The sequence below is a fragment of the Erinaceus europaeus genome, chromosome 3 (genome assembly GCF_950295315.1).
Source record: "Erinaceus europaeus chromosome 3, mEriEur2.1, whole genome shotgun sequence".
Classification (NCBI taxonomy): Eukaryota; Metazoa; Chordata; class Mammalia; order Eulipotyphla; family Erinaceidae; genus Erinaceus; species Erinaceus europaeus.
This window is the reverse complement of record NC_080164.1, coordinates 65,273,083-65,299,266: the sequence shown is the minus strand read 5'-3', so window position 1 is coordinate 65,299,266 and position 26,184 is coordinate 65,273,083. Positions and strand designations below refer to the sequence as shown.

The 26,184-nt window shown below is 42.3% G+C and overlaps 1 protein-coding gene across 2 annotated transcripts in view; it reads left to right on the top strand.

Moving 5' to 3' along the window:
* Window positions 1–2,426: 2,426 nt before the first annotated feature.
* The window catches only part of TMEM87B (transmembrane protein 87B), a 55,907-nt gene continuing 32,149 nt past the window's right edge, over window positions 2,427–26,184 (top strand). For both annotated transcript variants that reach the window (XM_060187338.1, XM_060187337.1), the window contains exons 1-6: window positions 2,427–2,858; window positions 8,569–8,629; window positions 11,995–12,086; window positions 12,947–13,081; window positions 21,087–21,140; window positions 23,799–23,889. In XM_060187338.1, coding sequence (XP_060043321.1) covers window positions 2,442–2,858; window positions 8,569–8,629; window positions 11,995–12,086; window positions 12,947–13,081; window positions 21,087–21,140; window positions 23,799–23,889 — 850 coding nt within the window. In that variant the 5' untranslated portion in view covers window positions 2,427–2,441. The remainder of the gene's footprint in view (window positions 2,859–8,568; window positions 8,630–11,994; window positions 12,087–12,946; window positions 13,082–21,086; window positions 21,141–23,798; window positions 23,890–26,184) is intronic.

Here is a 26,184-nt window from a genome sequence, read left to right as displayed (position 1 = left end):
TCATTATGGGGTGCAGAAGGTGGAAGGTCTGGCTTCTGTAATTGCTTCCCCACTGAACATGGGCGTTGACTGGTTGATCCATACTCCCAGCCTGCCTCTCTCTTTCCCTAGCAGTGTGGGGCTCTGGGGAAGTGGAGCTGCAGGACACATTGGTGAGGTCGTCTGTCTAGGGAAGTCTGGCCGGCATCATGCTGGCATCTGGAACCTGGTGGCTGAAAAGAGAGTTAACATACAAAGCCAAACAAATTGTTGAACAATCATGTGTGGGACTATGTGGAAGTTTGGTAGAGCTTAGGGAAGCTCCCCCCATCTTCATGGATGGAGGTCTGAAAAGAGAGGAGCCAAGAGACAAAAGTCTATCAGACTCAGCTTCTCCTCTGTAAGACTCCCGAAATTCACAATGAGCCTACATCCTCTCTCTCCCGCTGTCAGCCAAATGGTTACACTCACTCAAAGTTCACACATTCCACTTCACCTTTTGATCACAAAGGAAGAGCACATCCTGTCACACTCCTAACACCGGACCAGTGAAAAGTCCCCCAAGACCTTATTTCCTGGAGCCCTTTTGATGTCTTTAAAGCCTTGTTCTTCCTTCTTTATCTCACCTTACTGGTTCGACCACTATTCTTCTCTCAAATGCCTTTGGATAATTAAATGCCTGCATCAGGAGAACAATTGTATTGATCTTTATGTATCAACTTTTGTTATACCAACCCCCTACCATAGGGGGCATGCTGACCTTTAAGTAACCTGTAAATTCTGATGTATGTGAAAACTGTTCTTTGTCTAGCCTTCTATATCAACCCAAACCTACCCCCCAATAAATGAGTGTGTTCGTACCAGAATCCTCCCTGAGTTTCTTTCTTTTCACATATTCTCTTGAACTAGTGATGGGAACTCGGAAAGTTTACCTTTCTAGCTGAGAGTCAACCCACTCGAGTGCCAGCAATCATGGACTTAAAGCCTGGAGTAGTGCAGATGAAGTGTTGGGTGTTACTCACTGCAGACTATTGTGTACTTTTGCTTTCAGGTAAATATTTTGCCCTAGTTTATGGATGCGTGTGAGCATATGCTCTATCTCACGGGACCTGGTCTATATCTAGGTTTTGGGACTTTGTTAGGAAGTGAACCACCTGGAATGGAATTAGAGAATACTATGAAAGGAAAGGTCTCATCCAAGTAATGAAGCTGAAAAGTTGTCATTCCACACCTGAAGTCTCTGGACACAGTCTGAAGTGAAGCATGCTGAGGTGGCACTCATTGCATTGATTAGTTTGTGATCGGCGGATGCAATATTATTTGATATGAAATGAGAGAAGCATGCAGGAAAGTGGGCCCCACCCTAAGGTTCCAGGACTGGGGAAAATATAAGCTCTATAGTGGAAATGTGAGATTCCTGCTATCTTAGGGTCCAAGAAGACAATGGATTGTTATTGTTATCATCACATTATTTGGTAATTGGGTTAACTTTAAAAAGTCCCTTTGTTAGGATTTGTTGTATAATACCCAACATCTTGTATACAGCTGTGCCACCAGTTGCTTCTGTTCTCTCTGGTCTAGGCTTTTGAGAGAATCAACGTATCAGAGACTCAGCCTATGTATTAAGAAGACTCAGTCTGTGCTTTAAAAATCAATTTTCTGTGCTTTAAAAATCAATCAATTTTTCCCCTCTCATATTACTTAAGAGATTTATATGACTACACTTTAATAGGAGTGTACATAAACACCATTCCCACCACCAAAAGACTATGTCCCATCCCACCAGTTGCTTCTGTTCTCTCTGGTCTAGGCTTTTGAGAGAATCAACGTATCAGAGACTCAGCCTGTGTATTAAGAAGACTCAGTCTGTGCTTTAAAAATGTATTAAGAAGACTCAGTCTGTGATTTAAAAATCAATTTTCTGTGCTTTAAAATTCAATCAATTTTTCCCCTCTCATATTACTTAAGAGATTTATATGACTACACTTTAATAGGAGTGTACATAAACACCATTCCCACCACCAAAAGACTATGTCCCATCCCACCTTCCCACTTCCCCCCGCCGTCCCGGGAAGCCAAATATCCACCCTCACGCTCACTCCAGGGTTTTTACTTTGGTGCCCTACAAATTATCTGTCTTTATGTAAGTATTGTATGTAGGTACATTATACTGAAGCCCTGCTCAGGAATTTTTCATAAACTTTCTCTGAGTGGCAAAGTGCACAGGGCTCAAGTCACAGACATAGATCCCAAAATTAGCTAGTGGCTTCATCTCACATTCCCGCCTCTGCTACAGCCCTGAGCAATCCTAGACCTGAGATTGGGACCCAGGAGAAACCTGCCACACTGAGCCCACTTGGAGCCCTCGCTCCAGCCCCACCCCATCTTCACGCACCACCTGCCCTAGCCCCGCCCCTCCCCGCCCCAACGTGGCCTCGCCCCCGCATTGGCCACGCCCACAAATGGCCACGCCCCACGCCCTGGCTCCTCCCGCCCCTCCTTCCTGGCTCAGCCTCCGGGAACTCTGCGCCCGCGAGCTCCTAGCTCCTCCCTTGCGCTCCAACTCGACTCCCCAAGCCGGAGGCGCGCCTCCCCGTCCAGCTCCCAGGTCTTCAGTCACGCCGCGGGGATCCGAAGCTCCTCTAGGGGGCTGTGTCGCACCAGGTGCTGGCCGGGCGTGGCGGGCACCACGGAGCATCAGGTGCGGCTTCCGTGTCAAGATGGCTGCGGCCTGCAGCGCCGGGGCCTGGATGCGGTCCCGCGGCCGGCTGCGGGCGGGGGCCGGGCTGCCGCGCCTCGCGCTCTGCCTGCTGTGCTGGGCCGGGGCGGCCGCGGGCGCGGTCCCGGAGCTCGGACTCTGGACGGCCACGGTCAGCGAGGTAAGTGCAGTGCAGGGGCTCCGGCGGGTTCTTGCCTCGGGTTCGCTCCACCGCACCTCCCCAGCTCGGGGCTTGTTCAGTGGCATTTGCTCGGCCTGTTTGGGGTCCCGGGATACCCCCCCTGGACCTTTTTTTCTCTTTCCCCAAACCGGCTCTAGACAGTGTGTAAGAGTAGTGGGTTAAGCCTGCTGGCCCTGTTCAGCGCCGACGGTCATAGGTGATAAGCTTCCCTGAGGTCCTGGCCTTCCCCTTCTGAGCCCTGGAGCCCCCGGTACCCGATCGACCTATCTTGGGACTTGACTCCTCCCCTTCCAGGCTTTCAGCCACGGGGCCACACCCTTCAAGCCACAAGGAGGACTTTGCAGGGCTTCTGTCTCCACTTAAACTTAGAAAGCATGTGCATCTTTTCTTTCTTTCTTTCTTTCTTTCTTCCTTCCTTCCTTCCTTCCTTCCTTCCTTCCTTTCTTTTTTCAGTATATGAAAAGAGAGCATGCAGTTATTATCCACCCACTTTCCCGCTCCTTAGGTTCCTGAATTTCTCCGGGGTCCCTGTACAGTTCCAGGACAGAGAGACAGAGGGAGAGAAAGAGAGATTGAGAGATATTGAGATGTGTGGTATTAAGGAGTGTCTGAAACACTGAGCTGGAGGTCTGAGTGTGTGGAAACTTAACTTTACAGGTCAAGACATTTGAGAACTTGCATAAGATGATGTGGGAGGGATGCTGGGGTAGAAGTTTTGGAAGTCCTGGTAAAGAGGGACAGGAAATTGGAAAGAGGTCTTTTTACCTGCTTTACTAGGGTCACATGACTCATCCAGTTCTGTTATAGATGAATATTTTTCACATGCATTGAAATGATTGATGTCCAGGTTCAAAAGGCAAAACTTGTCATTTGATTTCCTCAGTCAGGAAGAGAAAGTAGTATCAAAGGCTACAGATAATTCCTGCAATACAAAACTACAGAGAAAGGAAAATACTGATCTTCTGAAACTAAAACCCAGTACAACCATTTCTTCCAAGATTCTTCTTGGTCGGTGCCCTTTTTGGTGCACCAGTGATAGAGCCTGCATATCCATTATTATTTTTTAAATATTTTACTTATATATTTATTATTGGACCGAAAGAGAAATTGAGAGGGAAGGGGGAGATAGAGAGGGAGATAGACACCTGCAGCCCTGCTTCACTGCTTGTGAAGCTTTCCTCTCTACAGGTGGGGACCAGGGACTTGAACCAGGGTCCTTGTGCACTGTAATGTCTGCATTCAACCGGGTGTGCCACCACCTGGCCCCTGCATATCCATTATTGAGTTTCCCTGAACAGTAAAAAGCAAAACTTGTAGAATCACACTCAAATCAGTTTCATACTGCTTCTGTAGTGGGTGATCGATATTATAAATTATATAAGAATAAGCAATATTGGATGCAGGTAATCCAGTTCAATTATGTACAGATTTTTAAACTACTTGACTCTATCTGTAAAGATCTTTATCCAGTATACTTTGGATGGGGAAACTCCAAAGTCCATAGAAGAAGAATGACTTTTGCTTCTTGCCTCAGGAAGACAATTTTTTTCTCATGTTCACATAATCTTTAATCCTAAGTGACACAGACTAGTAGCAGTGGATGAAGCTTTTCACTGTAGACTGATTTTCCCCTGCCCCTTTTAAGATGTCAGAAATTGTCTTTCAGTAGAGAAAAGTAAAGTGGGACTTTCATTTTTTTTTTTTTTATTACTATCTTTATTTGCTGGACAGAGACAGCCAGAAATCAAGAGGAAAGGGGGTGGGTGATAGAGAAGGGAGAGAGACAGGAGAGACACCTGCAGCACTGCTTCACCACTCAAAGCTTTCCCCCCTGCTGGTGGGGACTGGGGGCTCGAACCCAGGTCCTCGCGCATTATAATGTATATTCAACCAGGTGTACCACCACCCGGCCCCCTTCCTTTCGTTGTACTTTAAACTTAACAAGAAATGGTTCTCCTGATTATAAGTATCAGCAAATAGTTTTGAGTACCTCTATTGTACCATGCACTAGACTAGACGTGGTTACAGAGATGAGTTTTAGAGGTAGCCCCTTCTCAGGAAGCACTCAGCAGATTCACAAATAGTAATTACATAAGCCACATCGTTTTGGGCTACTGCCAGAGCTCTGAAGGGGGTCATCTAATCCTGTTTTTTGGCGTGGGTGCCTAGCTGGATCTTAAAAGATGAGTAGGTTTTGTCATGGCGAGAAAGGAATGAAAGTAGAGCAGCAGCAGTGCAAGAAAGTCTCGGTGTTTCTGCTAAGTGAAGTTTTGGAAGGAGTGTTAAAAGGGGCTGGGGCTAGCACAAGTCTTCCCTGTGGCCTTGAATTTAAGGCCAGGAGGCCTAAGAAACTGAGGCTAGTATAGTACTATCAGCCCACAGAGTGAGCTAGGCTTATGACTGGAGGGGGTGTGCTGTGGGGAATGAAGTGGACTACAGACTCTTGTGGCCCCTTTACAAAGTGCAGTGGACCTTTGGCACCAGCTAGTACATACTGTGGCAGCATAGGCACAGCATTACCAGTTCTTTTTTTATTTCATTTCATTTTTTTGGGGGGGTGGGGTAGGTTGGAGGGGCTTGAGGGAGAAGTAATGATTTACGAAACAGTAGTCACATGTGCAGTTTCTTACCTTCCCATTGTAAGTGTCTGCACACCACACCCACCACTGTGGTATGCTAGGTCCCAACCCCCCTATGTCCCCCTGCGAGGCGGCCTCCCCTACTTTAGAGTCCTTGCATCTGCTGCAGTAGACCACAGCTAGTCCAAGTTTCAGTCTCTATTTCCCCTTTATTTCTGACGTTGCACCTGTGAGTGAGGTCATCTAGCATTTGTCCGTCACCTTCTGGCCTCCTTCACTTACCATAATTACTTCAAGTTTCATCCAAGATGTAGCAAAGGAGAAGAGTTTATCGTATCTTCTAGCTGAGTAATATTCCAGTATGTGTATATGCTCCAGCTCTCTTTGTTTTATAGTGAAGCCCAGAACCGTGTTTTTATTGTGTCAGCTATTTCAGTGTTTCAATAAAAAAAAATAATAATAAAAAACCTTAAAAGCCTGGTAAGCCAAACAAAACCCACATATAGCCTGGAGTAGGCTCATAGGCCACCAGTAGCAGCTTTGGGTTGTGAGTAGAAGACATTGATGGATCTTAAATGTAAACGCTGTGTTGGCTACTGACTGACGTATACACTTTCACCTGGAGACAAAGGGACCATTTAAGATAGTGCAGAAGTGTAGGACATTGGTAGCAGGAACAGAGAGAAGTAGCTAAAATTGGGAAGTATTTGTGAGACACAGTAGGCATGGCTTAGTGGTTGGGATGGTGAGAATGAGGCACTAGAGAGATCCATGCCTTGGGTGACGGTGGATAGCATCACCTACAACCAAGGTAGACAGTTCAGGAAGAAATGGTGAAGAACAGAATGGAATATGTCTGGCTTAGGTGAGACTAATGTGGAATGTGTATCGGGCAGTGAAGTGGACTGACTTTCAGGTAGCTGGGCAGGCAGATTGAGAGGAAGGACCCAGATGGTGTGTTTGTTTACTTGCTTCCTGTTCTAGGAAATGAATCCAAGGCCTCCTGTTATAATCAACCTACCCAGGCCAATTTTTTTTGTTGTTGTTCGTTATTTTAAGGAGAGAGAGAACAGAGGAGGAAGAGAGACAGTGAAAGAGGAATGAGAGCTAATACAACACTGCTCCACCATCCATTGAGCTCCTCTAGTACTGTCCATGGTCTGTCCATGTGGTACTTAGGCTCAAAGCCAGTGCCTCATGTGTAGTAAGGCACAACCTACGGGGTAGCTATCTCCTAGCCTCTCTGCTAGGGGTTTGTTGCTGTGCTTGAAAGTCTTGGATGGGGAGCAATTTATTAAAGAGTGGGTTGCTCTGTTTATTTAATGTAAACCCTTTCAGACATTAAATACCTAGTACCTTGTTTTGTTTTTGTTGTGATAAGGGTTGTGAAGAAGGAGGGGTCCTTCAGACCTTATAAAGAAGGCATGATTGGATGGGATTTTTCCAAGGAAAGGGCTTTTGAACTTGGCTTTAAACATTAAGGAATTAACCAGAGGGGCCAGGTGGCTTATGGGTAGACTACACATTTTACCATGCACAGGGGCCTGCGCTTTGGAACACAGTGCACAGGGAAAGCTTCACAAGTAGTAAGACAGTGTTGTACTACCTTTTTTCTCTCTCTCCCAACCCCCACCATCTGTTTTTCACCCTCTATCTTAGAAAAAGGAGGAGGAGAAATTAAATAGACGAAGGAAGGGTGACTGACTTTTTTATTCGGGTAGAGTGAGAGAGAGAAACACCATAGCTCTGGAGCTCTTCCCAGAGCCAGCCTCCTGTGTCACTGTGGTACTCCCAATGCAGTCACAGGGCTCCAGCCAGGGTCACATGAATGGCAAAGCAGATGTCCTATTTAGTGAACGGTTCTCTGACCCAACTGGGAAGGCTTTTAAAGGATGTTTTCAGGTTGACCACTCAGGTTCTAAAGGTAGCAAAGAGCATCATGCTTTTGAAGAATCAAAAGAAAGATGCTAAGAGGTGGGCAGAGAAGCAGGGACTTGTAGCTGTAGTAAGAATTGGTCAGTACACAGCGGTGACCATAACAATGTAGGAAGAGGACTGACTTCCTGATCACAAGGACGTTCATGTTGACCCAGGCGGTACAAAAACATACAGGCACATCCTATGTCTGAGCAGCAGTTTCTGTGCAGAGGCAGCAGCCCTGCTCAGCTTCTGTGCTGTTGGCCCTGTGGAGATGCTACGGGCAAGAGCATTCCTGAGCTTCTCGGGCAAGAGCATTCCTGAGCTTCTCGTCAGCTGTAGGGAGGAGGCTTGCTGGGCAAACTATTATGCAAGTGGGTGAAGTAATCAGATTTCCTTTATTAGTATTTTTTTCATTCTAGTCATAGGAAAGAGTTGCAAGAACTACAACTAAATACTTTTAGGGTAAAAGTATGAAAACAGTAGAGGGGAGTCGGGCGATAGCACAGTGGGTTAAGCCCACATGGCGCAAAGCGCAAGGACCAGCATAAGGATCCCAGTTCGAACCCCTGGCTCCCCACCTGCAGGGGAGTCGCTTCACCAGCGGTGAAAGCAGGTCTGCAGGTGTCTATCTTTCTCTCCCCCTCTCTGTCTTCCCCTCCTGTTGTATGCTTTACATTGGGTTCTAGTTCTCCCCCCCAAGAAAATTGGATCAGTCCAGTTAGTTTCGTGGGCCCGCTTGGCCCCGCCCCTAGGAACCCCTAGGATTCCTGAGTTCCAGAGTTAAAGAGAGTGCTTGCAAGAAAGTTCCTGAGTTGCAGAGTAAGAGAGAGTGCTTGCGCTGCCGCAAAGAGACAGCAGAGTTCTGTTTGGTGATTAGTTTGGTTTAGTTTATGAATCGTTGTTCCTGAATAAAGAAATACAGCTTCCCTGCCCAGCCGTTGTCTCCGCGTCTCTGTTACCCGCCCGTGAAGCTAGACCAGCCCGCTAGGAGCCACCGAATTTTAACAACACCCTCCTCTTTCCATTTCTCTCTGTCTTACCCAACAACAACGACATCAATAACAACAATAACTACAACAATAAAACAAGAGCAACAAAAAGTGAAAATAAATAATAAATAAATATTAAAAAAAAGAAAGCAGTAGAGAACAACGAACAACATTCTATATATTTTTTTTTTTTCATTTTAGAAATCGGGACCCTTGATATTTAGGAAAACTATGTTTAACTCTACTGATATCAAGTTTTCTGGTAAGTATAATAAATATGAATATAACAATAATATACAAGGATAATATTATGTAATTGTATATAGACAAATTTATTAATTTAGCATGAACCTATAATATAACTAGTCAAATTTGTTGTGAGTAATGCTAACATTTAAGAGTTTCTTTTGTTTCTGTCAAGGCTTAGCTATTTGCAAGAATGGTTTTGTTTTTTTTTTTAAAGTATTATATGAATTAATCTTGGGCTCAGGTGGATAGCACAGTGATAACCACTAAAGCCAAAGACTTTCATGCCTAAGGCTCCAAGGATTCCAGTTCAATCTAGCACCACCATAAGCCAGAGCTAAGCAGTGCTCAGGTTAAAAAAAAAAAAAATATATATATATATATATATATACACACACACATTTTTATTATATATATATATAGTAATTACTGGGCAGGAGATAGCCAGCCTGGTAGAACATATACTTTATCATGCATGAAGAACTGAATTTGAGAGGCCAGGCGGTGGCGTGCCTGAACACACATGTTACAATGTGCAAGGACCCAGATTCAAGCCCCCTGTCCCCACCTGCAGGGGGAAAGCTTCGCAGGTAGTGAAGCAGTTCTGCAGAGGGGTCTCTCTCTCTCCCTCCCAACTTCCTTCAATTTCTGGCTGTCACTATCTGATAAATAAAGATAATAATAGTAGACCTGCGTTTTAGTCCCTGGCCACCATATGGGAGCATCTCCACAAAATTTTTAGGTAGTTGAGAAGTTTCTCTTTTTCTGTCATCCTCTAGCTTGAAAAAATAAAGAGTCAGGGAGTCAGGCGGTAGCACAGCGGGTTAAGAGCATGTGGCGCAAAGTGCAAGGACCGGCATAAGGACCCTGGTTCGAGCCCCAGGCTCCCCACCTGCAGGGGAGTCGCTTCACAGGCGGTGAAGCAGGTGTCTATCTTTCTCTCCCCCTCTGTCTTCCCCTCCTCTCTCCATTTCTCTCTGTCTTATCGAACAACAATGACATCAATGACAACAATAATAACTACAACAACAATAAAAGCAACAAGGGCAACAAAAGGGAATATATATATGTAATAGAGTCCACCAAGAGTGGTGGAATCATACAGGCACAGAGCCCCAGAAATAAGCCTGGTGACAAAAATAAATATTGTAACTAAAGACTAGTACAGTGGGCTTCAACAATGGAAAGTAATTTTACTTCTGTGAAATTTGACTCAAATCTCATCTTCAAAAACTGGGTAAATTCCTTTTATTAATATATGAAACGTCATGATTGTGATAAACCTTTAGGCCCCTAAAGTTGTTCCAAATATATACATGATTATGATTGTAGTATGAAACAAGACTGATATGCTAGGACTACCATGTTCTAGATCTTGAGGGTTTTCAATATTTTTAATAGGTTAACATTAAACTGTAGTCTAACTCTTTCATGTTTCCAATAATTTGACTCAGGAAGTTGATTTGCCAGGGTTAAAGTTTGGGACTAGGAACATTTGTCAGTGGGTAAAACAGATTGGCTCCTGGGAATCCAGTTATGCCCCTTCCCAGTGCATCATTATTTTCTGGGTGATTTTGATCTATGCCTTGTCTGCCTTTGCAGAGGGAAGTAGGCCAGATAGCAGCCAGAAAGCAAAGTGGTTCAGAGCAACTTAGTGATACCATAGATGATCAGTGGTGACATGTGTTTGGTTAGAGAAAAGTGAAGTCCAGGTTAGGTGAGGAAAAAGTAATGTTGGTGTCCAATTGTCTTAGTAAATCCTTGCCTCGAGGTCTGTACAAAAAAAATTTTAAAAGACTGTTGCAGACAAAAATGTTGTATCAGGGCAGTTGCACACTGGGTGAGTGTGCATGCTACAATGCTCAAGGACCTACGTTCAAGCCCCCAAACCCTACCTGCAGGGGGGAAGCTTCTAAGTACTGCAGGTATCTCTCTTTCTCCTTTCTCTCCTTCCCCTCTCAATTTCTCTCTGTCTCAATCCAACAAAGAAATAAATAAAATATTACATCAGAGAAATGTCTATGGACCATAGAAACACAGAATTTATTATTATTAGTGATTTTAAAAATGGTTTATGAGGATATAAAACTATTGAAATATAGTTCCATACTACCTACCACTCAAGTTCTCTGCACCCACCCCTCATCCTAACCCTAGTCTCTAGTTCTTACACTCTTAGAAACAGTTTGGATACTCTTTTTGTTGGTTTTTTTTCCCTCCAGGGTTATTGCTGAGGCGAAGCCACTGCTCTTGGAGGCCATTTTTCCCATTTTATTGCCCCTGTTGTTGTTGTTATTGTTGCCATTGCTGTTGTTGTTGTTATTGGATAGGACAGAGAGAAATTGAGAGAGGAGGCAAGATGGGAGGAGAGAAAGATAGACACCTGCAGACCTGCTTCACTGCCCATGAAGTGACCCCCCCACCCCTACAAGTGGGGACCCCAGGGCTGCTAGAGGCATCTTTACGCCGGTCCTTGCACTTCGCTCATGTGCGCTTAACCCGCTGTGCTACAGCCAGGGTCCCCAATTTGGATACTCTTTTAGCAAGTTTACGTTTTTATTATCTGTGTTCCACAAATGAGTGAAATAACCTGGTTGTGATTCACTTCTTTGCTTCACTGAGCATAATCAACTACAGTTCTATCCGTTTTTTTTCCAAAGGATGCAATATCATGTGTTTTTAATTGTATCCCCCTTGAATATGTCTTCTCTAGCAAGCCAGCTGTACCCAAGTCCTTTCCCAGAGCTCCCTTGACCTCTGTCCACAACCCCTTAATCTATCAAAAGTGCTAATTCATTGTAAGGCTTTTCCTTTCCCTCAGTATCTCATATAGCAAGGACAGAGATCATACTAGTTTTATATTTTATTCCTTCATGACACACAGGGTGTGGTCATTCAGAAATTTTGAGTGAAGAAAATATTTTAAAGTAGAGTGAGCAGCAACTTAGCATATCCTGCTATTCACTTGATTTTAAATTGAGCGTAGCATGTAGATGAGATGAAAACTAACTTTTGGTTAACTCTAGTCATTTATCTATCTCATTTTGTAGTGACTGAGCAAAATTAGGTAACATTTTAGTGATTATTTCATTAAAGTAGCCTATTCTAAATTACATTCTTGTGGTATGGGAGGTGGCGCAATAGATTAAAGCATTGGACTCTCAAGCATGAGGTCCTGGGTTAAACCCCCAGTAGCATATGTACCAGAGTGATGTCTGGTTCTTTTTTTTGTTTGTTTGCTTTCTCTCCTCTTATCTTCTTCATGAATAAATGAATAAAAATCTTTTTTAAAAAGTGAAAAATTTACATTTTTGAAACCTTAAATTTACATTGGTGTGTGTATTATTTTTTTCTAAAATAAAGTTTTCTTTTTCTCAACAGTTAAGTCATTCAGTTGTTCTGGACCTGTGAAGTTTACCATAGAGTGGCATTTGAAGTACCATATCTGCCATAATGAATATTTTCAACTGGAAGTAAGTAAAACATAAGTTTTAAATATATATATATAAAGCTATTAAGGGAAATGTATCAGTGTAAAATTTTAATAGCTGTGGTCCAGGAGGTCACGTAGTAAATAAAGCATTGGACTCTCAAGCATGAGGTCCTGAGTTCAATCCCCAGCAGCACATGTACCAGAGTGATGTCTGCTTCTTACTCCTATCTTTCTCATGAATAAATAAATATATTCTTAAAAATAAATACATAAAAATTTAATAGCTTGTCAGGTAAGGAGGTTTGATTACAGTTTTAGAAGTCCCATGGATTTATTTTGAACTTTGGCAATAAATGCTTTAATTATATCAAATTAAAGTATATCAGTATGCTATCTGAAAAGAATATAAGCTTTTTAGTTTCCTTGCAGCTTCTGAAACCTGTTTAAATCAGACATACAGGGGAGTTGGGCGGTAGCTCAGCGGGTTAAGCACATGTGGCACAAACCGCAAGGACTGGCATAAGGATCCCGGTTCAAGCCCTGCTTCCCACCTGCAGGGGAGTTACTTCACAGGCAGTGAAACAGGTCTTCAAGTGTCTATCTTTCTCTTCCCCTCTCTGTCTTCCCCTCCTCTCTCCATTTCTCTCTGTCCTATCCAACAACAACGATATCGATAACAACAACAGTAATCACTACAACAGTAAAGCAACAAGGGCAACAAAAGGGAATAAATAAATAATAAAAAAATTATATTCAAAACACCTTTTTGATATTTTGTTCTACTGCCTATTTTGTAATACTCCAAACAGAATACATTTTAATATTATTTACATACCAAGTTTTACTCACCTTAAATAAGAAGGATAGAAATAAACTATAACAGATTTTTCTCTTGCATAGGAACTGTCACAAAAGCATGAACTCCCTGTTGATGAAGATTTTTGTGGTCATTATTTCAAGAACATTGATTGTTGGACAACAAAAAGTGAAAACTTAGACTGTAACAGTGATTTACAGGTGTTTCCCTCATTAATTGTGAGTACTATTCTTGTCATGTTAAAATGGAATTTGTTTTACTCCCAGTGAATATAAGTATTTACTTTATCAGGATCTTGATGAAAATTAATTTTTTTTAAGAATTTATTTATTCATGAGAAAGATAGGAGAAGAGAAAGAACCAGACATCACTCTGGTACATGTGCTGCCGGGGATCAAACTCAGGACCTCATGCTTGAGAATCCAATGCTTTATCCACTGTGCCACCTCCCGGACCACGAAAATTAATTTGTTAAGTTTTAGATTTACGTATTTTGTGTGTGGTAGTATATAATTAGTAAAATGGGGTTGGGAAGTGGCACACCTGGTTGAGCACACATATTATAATGTGGAAGGACTTGGGTTCAAGCCCCCAGACCCCACCTGCAGGGGGAAAGCTTTGCAAGTGGTGAAGCAGTGTTGCCGGTGTCCCTCTGTCTTTCTCCCTCACTACTACCCCCCCCCCTCTAGATTTCTGGCTGTCTCTATCCAATAAATAAGGAAGATTTTGGCACCCACCAGCAACACCTTTGAAAGACGATAGGGTAAGGAGTCCGGCGGTAGCACAGCGGGTTAAGCACATGTGGCACAAAGCTCAAGGACCCAAGTAAGGATCCTGGTTCGAGCCCCTGGCTCCCCACTTGCAGGGGAGTTGCTTCATAGGCAGTGAAGGAGGTCTGCAGGTGTCTTATCTTTTTCTCCCCCCCTCTGTCTTCCCCTCCTCTTTCCATTTCTCTGTCCTATCCAACAACAACATCAATAACAACAATAATAACTACAACAATAAGACAACAAGGGCAACTAAAGGAAATTAATTAATTAATTAAAAAATGAGAGGATAGGGTCAGCTAGATAGCTCACTTAGTGTACCTGCTTTGCCGCATGCATGATCCAGATTCAAATCTGACCCCTACTGCATTGAAGGAAGTTTGGATACTGTGCTATTTTTTTCCCCTTTCTATCTGAAAAAGTCAGTCTGAAACAGTGAAGCCTCAATGATAAGGAAAGAAAAAAAAGTGGAGCCAAGTGGTGGTGCACCTGGTTGAACACACGTAGCAATGCACAAGGACCCGGGTTCAAGCCCCAGTCCCCATCTGCAGGGGGAAGGCTTCCCAAGTGGTGAAGCAGGGTTGCAGGTGTCTCACTGTTTCTCTCCCTCTCAATCATCCCTTCCTTCTCGCTTTCTGGTTGTCTCTATCCAATAAGTAAATAAATAAAGATAACTTAAAAGTGGATAAGTTTTTTCAGTTTTCTAACAATTTAAAAAAATATTCTATTGAAAGAGAGACAGAGAAAAGATACAGATAGAGAGACAAAAGCACTGCTCAGCTCTGGCGTCTACTGGTGCTAGAGATTGAACCTGGGACTTCAGAGCCTCAGGCATGAAAATCTTTTGCATGCAGGGTAGATAACACAATGGTTATGCAAAGAGGTTCTCATGCCTGAAGCTCCAAAGTCCCAGGCTCAGTCCCCTGCACCACCATAAACTAGAGCTGAGCAGTGCTCTGGTGTTTCTATCTGTGTCTTTCTCTGCATCTCTCTCCAAATTAATTAATTTGGAGTCGGGTGGTAGCGCAGCGGGTTAAGCGCACATGGCGCAAAGCGCAAGGACTGGCATAAGGATCCCAGTTCGAGCCCCTGGTTCCCCACCTGCAGTGGGGTTGCTTCACAAGCAGTGAAGCAGGTCTACAGGTGTCTATCTTTCTCTCCCCATCTCTGTCTTCCCCTCCTCTCTCCATTTCTCTCTGTCCTATCCAACAACAGTGACAACTATAATAATGACTATAATAATAAAACAACAAGGACAACAAAAGGGAATAAATAAATAGTAAAAAAATAAGAAAGATGTAAAGAAAATCTTTTGCATAACCTCTCTCCTATCTCCCCAGCTCATCTTTTAACAATTCATCTCTCATTCTTTATTCTATCCTAGTATTAACATTAAGGCAACTAAAGTCAAGATCACCAGCGACCTCCATGTTGTTAAATTCGTTGTTCTGTTACTCTTACCAGAGTTCTTGCAGCTTACTTGACGTATTAACGTTGAATGCACTTAGTACATTTCCTCCTTTACGTACTTTCTCCTTCCAGCATGGAAAATTAGATGCTATTAAACTGTTAACAGCTATCATTTCTGAATAATGAAGTTATCTACCAGTCCCTTAAATTTTTTTTTTCTCCAAATTCTAAAATGAACCTATATCTTTAGTAAATAAGTTAAAATTTTATTTATTTAAAGAAAGGGGTCTGGGCAATGGCATACCTGGTTTACCACACATGTTGCCTAGGTTCAAGTCCCCGGTCCCCACCTATGGAGTGGTAAAGTTAATGAGCAGTGAGGCGGGTCTGAAGGTGTATTATCTTTCTCCATCGCTATACTCCCCCACCAATTTCTCTCTGTCCTAACAAATAAAAAAGAGGAAAACAGCCACTAAGAGCAGTGTATTTGTATTGCTAGCACTGAGTATCCAGTGATAACTCTGGTGACAGTAAAAGCAAGAAATAAATAAATAACAACAACAAAACAAACAAAATAATATAGAAGCTACATGTATGTGGTCCAAGTTTGACCCTGCCCCTACCACACTGAAGGGAGCTTCAGTACTTTGGACTTCTTTACTTCCTCTCTCTGCTTCTCTGTCTCTCTATCTCTATCTTTAAAAAAAGGAAAGAATACAGACACTGAGCTTAAAAAAAAAAAAAGTCAGCATTCTGGGCTGTGGTGCGGTAGATAAAGCCTTGAATTCACAAGCAAGAGGTCCTTAGTTTGACCCCTAGCACTACATGTGCCAGAGTGGTTCAACCTCTGGTATTTTCCTTTTTAAATTTTATTTATTTATTTATTTTTACTTAAGAAAGGAGACATTGACAAAACCGTAGGATAGGAGGGATACAACTCCACACAATTCCCACCACCCGATCTCCATATCCCATCCCCTCCCCTGATAGCTTTCCCATTTTCTATCCCTCTGGGAATATGGACCCAGGGTCGTTGTGGGTTGCAGAAGGTGGGAGGTCTGGCTTCTGTAATTGCTTCCCTGCTGAATATGGGCATTGATCCATACTCCCGGTCTGCATCTCTCTATCCCTAGTAGGGTGGATCTCTGGGGAAGCGGAGCTCCAGGACACATTGGTGGGGTCTTCAGTCCAGGGAAGCCTGGTCAGCATCATGCTGCCATCTGGAACCTGGTGGCTGAAAAGAGAGTTAACATACAAAGCCAAACAAATTGTTGAACAATCATGGACCTAAAGACTGGAATAGTGCAGATGAAGTGTTGGGGGTTACTCACTGCAGACTATTGTGTACTTTTGCTTTCAGGCATATATTTTGCCCTAGTTTATGGATACGTGTGAGCATATGCTTTATCTCACGGGACCTGGACTATATCTAGGTTTTGGGACTTTGTTAGGAAGTGAACCACCTGGAATAGAATTAGAGAACACTATGAAAGGAAAGGTCTCACCTGAGTAATGAAGCTGAAGGGTTGTCATTTCACACCTGAAGTCTCTGGACACAGTCTGAGGTGAAGCATGTTGAGGTTGCACTCGTTGGTTAGTTTGTGATCGGCGGATGCAATATTATTTGGTATGAATTGAGAGAAGTATGCAGGAAAGTGGGCCCCACCCTAAGGTTCCAGGACTGGGGGAAATATAGGCTCTATAGTGGAAATGTGAGGTTCCTGCTGTCTTAGGGTTAAGAAGACAATAGATAGTTATTAAGACAATAGATAGTTATTGTTATCATCACATTATTTGGTAATTGGGTTAACTTTGAAAAGTCCCTTTGTTAGGGTTTGCTGTATAATACCCTGGATATTAGACCAGAAACTATCAAATACTTAGAGGAAAACATTGGTGGAACACTTTCCCACCTAAACCTCAAGGACATCTTTGATGAAACAAACTCAATTCATCAATCTTTGATGAAACTAACTCAAAAAAAGGAAGACTAAAGCAGAAACAAACCAATGGGACTACATCAAATTGAAAAGCTTCTGCACAGCCAAAGAAACTATCACACAGAGACCCCTCACAGAATGGGAGAAGATCTTCACATGCCATACATCAGACAAGAGACTAATCACCAAAATATACAAAGAGCTCAGCAAACTTAGCACCAGAAAAGCAAATGACCCCATCCAAAAATGGGCAGAGAATATGAACAAAACATTCACCTCAGAGGAGATCCAAAAGGCTAACAAACATATGAAAAACTGCTCCAGGTCGCTGATTGTCAGAGAAATGCAAATAAAGACAACATCAAGATACCACCTCACTCCTGTGAGAATGTCATACAACAAAAAGGACAGCAGCAGCAAATGCTGGAGAGGCTGTGGGGTCAGAGGAACCCTTCTGCACTGCTGGTGGGAATGTAAATTGGTCCAGCCTCTGTAGAGAGCAGTCTGGAGAACTCTCACAAGGCTAGACATGGACCTTCCATATGACCCAGTAATTCCTCTCCTGGGGATGTACCCCAAGGACTCCATAACACTCAACCAAAAAGAGGTGTGTACACCTATGTTCATAGCAGCATAATTCATAATAGGTAAAACCTGGAAGCAAACCAGGTGCCCAACAACAGATGAGTGACTGAGAAAGCTGTGGTGTTATATATACACAATGGAATACTATGCAGCTATTAAGAACAATGAACCCACCTTCTCTGACCCATCTTGGACAGAGCTAGAAGGAATTATGTTAAGTGAGCTAAGTCAGAAAGATATGAGTATGGGATGATCCCACTCATCAACAGAAGTTGAGGAAGAAGAACAGAAAGGGAAACTAAAACCAGGATTTGACAAAATTGAGAGTAGGGCACCAAAGTAAAAACCCTGTGGTGAGGGGGAGGGGTGGACATTCGGCTTTGTGGGGATGGGGTGGGGGGGTTGGTGGGTGGGATGAGACACAGTCTTTTGGTGGTGGGAATGGTGTTTATGTACAGTCCTAATAAAGTGTAGTTATATAAATCACTATTTAATATGAAAGAGGGAGAAATTGATTGTATGTCTCGAACTTTTTAAAACAGACTGAGTCTTTTTAATACATAGGATGAGTCTTTGATATGTGGATTCTTTCAAAAGCCTTGACCAGGTAGAACAGAAGCAACCAATGGTACAGCTATATATAAGATACTGGGTATTATTTTCCCTTTTGTTGCCCTTGGTTTTTATTGTTGTAGTAGTTATTATTGTTGTTATTGATGTCGCTGTTGTTGGATAGGACAGAAAGAAATGAAGAGAGGAGGGGAAGACAGAGAGAGGGAGAGAAAGATAGACACCTACAGACCTGCTTTACCACCTGTGAAGGGACTCCCCTGCAGGTTGGAAGCTGGGGGCTCGGAACCGGGATCCTTTCACCGATCTTTGTGCTTTGCGCCACGTGCACTTAACCCGCTGCGCTACCTCCCGACTCCCTATACCAAAACTTTCTTAACCACTCATCTGTCACTGAACATCTGGGTTGCTTCTGGTTTTTGACTAATATAGACTATGCTACTATGAACATACGTGTGCATAGGTTTCTTTGTATAGGTGCTTTTGTGTTGTTTGGATAGATCCTTAGGAGAGAAACCGCTAGATTATAGGGTAAATCCATTTCTAGTGTTCTGAGGAATCTCTATAGATTTTTTTTCCCACAGGGGTTGAACTAATTTATATTCTCACCATCAAAGTAGAATTGTTTCTCTTTTTCCACATCCTTTCCAGCACTTATTTGTGTGGAACAGAATTCTTACTTGAAGAAATTCCAGTTAAGAGGTTTCCCCACACTGAAGGAAATAAACCTTCAGATCCAAGAAGCACTATAAATTCCAAGAAAAGTAATCTAAGCTTAAGCTTACCAAGGCACATAGTGATTACTTTTTTTTTTTTTTAATATTTATATATTTATTGGCTAGAAACAGAAATCTAGAGGAAAGGGGGAGATAGAGGGAGAGAGAACACTACTTCACCACTCATGAAAGCTTCCACCTGCAGGTGGGGACTAGGGGCTTGAACCCAGTTTCTTGTGCACTGTGATGTGTGCAACCAAGTATGCTGTCGTCCCCCCCCCCCCAGCACGTAGTGATTAAAATGCCAAAGACTGGGGACTAGGTGGTGGTGTACCTGTTAAAACACACTTGATACAATGCCTAGGGATCAGGGCTCAAGCCCTTGGCCCCCACGTGCAGGAGGAAAACTTCATGAGTGATGATGAAGCAATGGTGCAGGTGTCTCTCTCACTCCCTCTCTACCATCCCCTTGCATATTTCTCTGTCTATATCCAATAAATAAATATTAATAGTAAATATAAAGATCATTCTCAAGGCTGCTAGAGAAAATCAAAGAGTACATGGGAAATTCTGTAAGACTATTTACTGATTCCTCAGCAGAAACTCTAAAGGCTAGAAAGGAGTAGCAGAAATATTCAAAGATTTGAATGGAAAAGAGCTCCACCCAAAAATACACTATGCTACTAACTTGCTGGGTTTGAAGGCGTGAGGAAGAAATATTCAGACAAGCAGCAGCTAAAGGTTTAATTCATTACCACTAAGAAATCCTTCAAGAAATTCTAAAGTGACTTGTATAAGTTGAAAATGTAGAATGAACTCATCAAAAGAGAGGGCAAACAACGCTAGAAAAATAAGCTAAGTACAGTGAAGACAGACCTGTGGACTGAAACTGTAGAACTGAATTTTCCAAAGATTAGTAAAAGAGTAGTAGGGTAGGAGTTATAGGGAGAACTGGGCTGCAGGCATAGAAGGGTCCACTGCACTTTGGTGAACTGATACCTGTACTTTAGTGGTGACTGTGGTATAGTATCATGGCCATGGCCGGTGCGCTGCTATGTTCCATCGCTGGGGAGCCAGAGACGACCTGAACTGCCCCTGCGGCTACAGACAGACTATGACCCACATCGTCAACGACTGCCACCTCTCCAGATTCAAAGGAGGTCTCGAAACTTTACATCAAGCTCAACCTGACGCTGTTGACTGGCTACGGAAGAAGGGCAAACGCTAGAAGAAGATGCATTGAAGAGGTTTGAAACTACTAAAACATTTGTAGTCTTGTGGTCCAGAAGGTGACACAGTGATAAGGCTTTGGACTCTCAAGCATGAGGTCCTGAGTTCAGTCCCCGGCAGCACATGTGCCAGAGTGATGTCTGGTTCTTTCTCTCTCCTCCTATCTTCCTCATTAATAAATAAATAAAATCTTTTTAAAAAAAATTGTGGTCTTGTAAACCAAGCTTACCCCAAAACAAATTTTAAAATGCATACATTTTTAAGAGCAACACACAGTAAGATGTACACATGAGAAATAAACAGCTTGATATAGTTTGAAAGCTTGAACACATCTGTGTAGACCCAGTATAGAATATTTTGGCACCCTAGAAACCCATTTTTAATGGCTTATACCCTCCCCCCACCCAGCAGTAATTTAGATCCTGATTAAGGAAGTAACTTTTCAAAGGCAGGATTTTGGTATAACAGTGTTTTTTTTTTTTAATATTTTTTTATTTTTATTTATTTATTTTCCCTTTTGTTGCCCTTGTTTTTTTATTGTTGTTAATGATGTTGTCGTTGTTGGATAGGACAGAGAGAAATGGAGAGAGGAGGGGAAGGCAAGGGTGGAGAGAAAGAGAGACACCTGCAGACCTGCTTCACTGCTTGTGAAGCGACTCCCCTGCAGGTGGGGAGCCAGGGGCTCAAACCAGAATCCTTCTGCTGGTCTTTGCACTTGGTGCCACCTACGCTTATCCCACTGCGCTACCACCCAACTCCCCCAACAGTATTTTTTAATTGTTAAAACTATTTAACCCTGGGGGGGTGGGGGCAGGTTGGTGGGATGGGAAAAAATAAAAAAAGAAAGAAAAGAAAAAAAAAACTATTTAACCCTTAGAAATGTAGCAGTATTGGGGCAGGGGTAGATAAGCATGATGGTTATGCTCTGGTAAAAAAAAAAAAAAAAAAGAAAAAGAAAAAGAAAGGCAGCAATATAAAGAGGGATTATTTTCTCTTTTTCCTCAGAATAAAAAAACAATGCAAGACATCAGAAATGTTTCAAACCAGCAAGACTCAATGGTAAGTCTGTTTTTTGTTTGTTTTTGTTTTTCTTTTAAATCAAATACTTGCAAATATAGCAAAGCTGAAAAAAAAATACTGGTGGATAGGGATTTGGAGAGTGATATAAAGTAAAATTACTGGAATTGGAGAAGGAAAAAAATCATTTAAAGAACCTCTTTTAGGACCAATAAGATAGTTCACCTGGGAGGGTACCATACACAGCCATACACATAACCAAGGTTCGAGTCCAGATGTACCACATGGAGGTGCTCTGACAGCAAAGAAGGCTTTGGTGCTATGGTACCTCCACTGTCTCTTTCTTTGTCTCCCTTTCTTTCTAAAAATGTTGACCCAGAATGGTGAAGCCTCAGCAATGACAGCAACAATGACAAACCGAACACTGTTTTCTTAGATATGTATGTTTTTTTTTTTTAATTTATTCCCCTTTGTTGCCCTTGTTGTCTTATTGTTGTAGTTATTATTGTTGTCATCGTTGTTGGATAGGACAGAGAGAAATGGAGAGAGGAGGGGAAGACAGAGAGGGGGAGAGAAAGACACCTGCAGACCTGCTTCACCGCCTGTGAAGTGACTCCCCTGCAGGTGGGTAGCCAGGGCTGGAACTGGGATCCTTATGCCGGTCCTTGTGCTTTACGCCACCTGTGCTTAACCTGCTGCGCTACAGCCCAACTCCCTGGTTTTTTGTTTTTTGTTTTTAATGTGTGGTTCTAGTGCATGAACTCAAGATGCATGATACCACTGAGCGGACCAACTTTTTACTCTTATTATTTTTTTTATAAAATGGAAATATTGTCAAGGCTGTAGGATAAGAGGGGTACATTTCCACATAATGCCCACCTCCAGAGTTCCACATCCAATCCCTTCCCCTGATAGCTTTTCTATTCTTTATCCTTCTGGGAGTATGGACCCCCAGGATCATTGTGGAGTACAGAAGTTGGAAGGTCTGGCTTCTGTAACTGCTGAACATGAATACTGGTGGGTCGGTCCGTACTCCAACCCTGTCTTTCTCTTTCCCTGGTGAGGCTGGGATATGGGGGGGCAGGGCTCCAGAACACATTGGTGGGGTCGTCCGCCCAGGGAAATCAGGTTGCATCATGGTATCATTTGGAACTTGGTGGCTGAAAAATAGTTAAGATATAAAGCAGAACAAATTGTTGACTAATTATGAACCTAAAGGCAAGAATACTGCAGATGAGAATTTGGGGTCTCCGCTTTGGAAAAAGCTAGTAGGTCTATTTTAAGTATATTCCAAGGGGCCCATGACCTTACTAGTTTTTGCCTACACCTGATATCTAAATGCAGGTGGACCCAAGTTATTGTCTGGGAATATGGTGTCATGGTTGAAAAAAGGACTAGAAAGCTGGATCAGGAAAGAGAGTAATTCTCAAATATGGGGAAAGTATATAAATATTGTTAACTGTTAATCCCATCGATTTGATCTGGTGCCCATGTTTAGCACAGGAGCCTATGTAACCTCTGCATCCCTATAGGTCTGAGCTCCCATTCTGTGATCACAGCTAGGAACGTTCCAGGCTGCACTAATTTCAGGACCCATCTTCCTCAGGTAGTAGGTAGAATACGTTGTCCAACCTCCCTTCGGAGAATAGAACATTCCCTACCATTGTTGATCCACATTGAGGGCCAGGTCCTGTAGGGGCCCACAAAGGGGTCCATTATGTTGTTCTTGATGGAGATGACCAGTGACAGTGCTGAGAGGGATCTGTCAGAGAGAGGTCTGGGCCTATGTATGGGAATCCCAGGACTCTCTGACTAGGGCTCCAGGTGATGGAGTGGGTAGTCTAGAAGTGGAAAGTCATTCACTTTACATAGGTGTACAGGTGGGGAGTAGGAAATGAAAGGGAAGTACGGGAAATGTTCAAGAAGGACAGAAAATATCTTGAAAAGTTTGGGAGCGTTGGAGGGTTCATAGACATGATAGCAGGCAAGTTTAGTCTTCACTGGGACTGTTAGTAACAATTTGATAGGCCCTCAAGGAGATTAAATAATTCAGCCAGTATAGTAGGTTCAGTCATGTCTAACAATGTCATGAGACTTTTTCTTTCCCTACTCAGTTTAGTAAAACTGATTATTTCACAAGAAAAAAAAAAAAAGACCTGAACACTTTATATGGGAAGAGTTGTACTAGGGAAAAAAAAAAGCTGTTTGAATGGTCATACTATATAAAACAGAATGATAGCATTGGGGTTGGGGAGATAGCATGATGATTTTACAAAAAAGACTTACATGCTCAAGGCACCGAAAGTCCAGATTCAATCCCCAGCACCACCATAGGCCAGAGCTAAGCAGTGCACTAGTAATAAATAAATAAATAAGTAAATAAATAAATAAATAAATTAGCACTGGAATAAAACCTGCAGAAAGAAGATAGCTAAAAGGTAAAGAAAGCTTTAAAGTTTTTTTTCCATCTCCATCCTTTTGGATCTGGGAGGAGAACAGTGTTAAAAAAGGAGTGGGGGGGGATACTTCCAATGTCTTTCCATGCTAACCATTTGTCTTCATTATTTTGTCAGGATTTTTTTTAAATAAGTAACTCAATTAAGTTTAATTAAAGTTGTTTTTAAAGGTAGTGAATCATTATTTGGCTAAATCTTATGTAGCAATTTAAAAATTAACATAAAGAATCTTTTCCTGTTTCAGGATGTTATAGCCAGAACACAGAGAAATGGGTTTCACATCTTTATTGTTTCTGTTAAAACGGAAAAAACAGATGCAAATTGGAATTTGAATGGTAAAGTAAAACTGCAAGCACATTTATTGTCTGCTTTTACTATTTTCTATAGTTATGTTATTGACCCAAATCTGCATTATATGTTAAGACAAAATATTCAAAATGAATCTTTATTTATACAAAAATGAACAATGTGTGTATTTGGGAGGATTTAAAACTTTTAGTTATCTTAACGCTAATATATTTGTTACTTAATGAATTGAAAATTTAAAGTTAGGATAACTTTAAAGAGGTTTTATTTATTTATTAGTGAAAAGGATAGGAAGAGAGAGAAAGAAATCCAGGTATCACTTTGTTTCATGTGTTTCTAGGGATCAAACTCAGGACCTCATGCTTGAGTACCCAATATTTAATCTAATGCACCATCTCTTGGATCACAAGATAGGTTGTTTTTTTTTTAATTAGACTTAATAATGGTATATATAATTCCTCATCACCCCAAATTAAAAAAGAAAAGATTATCTTAATACAGAGGATGAGTAGGTACTGCCTTAATTGTATGTAGTGTAGATTATATTCAGTTTCTTGAAAATAACCATTGTCTGTGGTCCAGGAGGTGGCGCAGTGGATAAAGCATTGGACTCTTAAGCATGAGGTCCTGAGTTCTGTCCCTGGCAGCACATGTGCCAGAGTGATGTCTGGTTCTTTCTCTCTCTCCTCCTATCTTTCTCATGAATAAATAAATAAAATCTTTTTTTAAAAAAAAAAGAAAGAAAATAATCATCATCAATGCATTAAAAATTATTGTTTGGCTTGGGAAATGTAATATACTGACGGTCATGCCTGAAGCTCCAAGGTCCTAGGTTCTGTCTCTAGCAGCACCTTAAGCTAGAATTGACCGCTGCTGGGACTGCGCTCAGTGGGTTAAGCACACATGGCGCAAAGCCCAAGAACCAACAGGGATCCCAGTTGGAGCCCCAGCCCCCCACCTGCAGGAAGGGGGGGTCGCTTTGCAAACGGTGAAGCAGGTCTACAAGTGTCTTATCTTTCTCTCCTCCTCTCTGTCTTCCTATCCTCTCTCGATTTTTCTTTGTTCTAACAACAAACATAAATAACAACAAGGGCAAGAAAAAGGAAAAAATAGCCTCCAGGAGCAGTGCATTTGTAGTGCAGGCACCGAGTCCCCTGGAGGGAAAAAAAATTGACCAGTGCTCTGGTTTAAGAAAAAGAAAAACTATTGTTTTAAAAAAAGAAATATTGAGGGGAGTCGGGCTGTAGTGCATCAGGTTTAGCGCAGGTGGCGTAAAGCGCAAGAACCAGCATAAGGATCCCGGTTCAAACCCTGGCTCCCCACCTGCAGGGGAGTTGCTTCACAGGCGGTGAAGTAGGTCTGCAGGTGTCTATCTTTCTCTCCTCCTCTCTGTCTTCCCCCCTTCTCAATTTCTCTCTGTCCTATCCAACAACAACGACAATAATAGTAACTACAACAATAAACCAACAAGGGCAACAAAAGGGAATAAATAAAATAAATATTAAAAAAAATTAAACAAATAAATATTGAGGGAGTCAGACGGTAGTCCATTGGGTTAAGCTCACGGACCAACATAAGGATCCTGGTACTAGCCCCCGGCTCCCCACCTGCAGGGGAGTCGCTTCACAGGCAGTGAAGCAGGTCTGCAGGTGTCTATCTTTCTCTCCCCCTCTCTGTCTTCCCCTCCTCTCTCCATTTCTCTCTGCCCTATCTAACAACAACAACATCAATAATAACTACAACAATAGTAAAAAAGGGCAACAAAAGGGAAAATAAGTAAATAAATATAAAAAATAATAATTATTGAGGAACCAGGTGGTGGTACACTTGGTTTAGTGCACATTACCATGCACAGGAACCTGGGTTCAAGCCTCTGGTCCCCACTTGTGGTGGGAAGCTTCATATATATATATATATATATATATATGAAACTTTAGGGGAACTATGGTGGTTATCATTGAGGGGGTGGGGACACAGTTTGGCTCTGGGAGTGGTGTGGAATTATACCCCTGTTATCTGTTAATCTTGTATATAACAATAAAGCAGATTTAAATTAAAAAATTATTGTCTGAGGTCCAGGAGGTGGCACAGTGGATAAAGTGTTGGACTCTTTAGCATGAGGTCCTGAGTTCAATCCCCAGCAGCACATGTACCAGAGTGATGTCTGGTTCTTTCTCCTCCTGTCCCTCTTGTTAATAAATTTAAAAAATATTTTTTAAAAAAATTGTTGTCTTTAAAAGGCCTTTTTTGGGGGCTGGGCGGCAGCGCACTTGGTTAAGCGCTCACAGTAGAGTGCCCAAGAACCCAGGTTCAAGCCTTCGGTT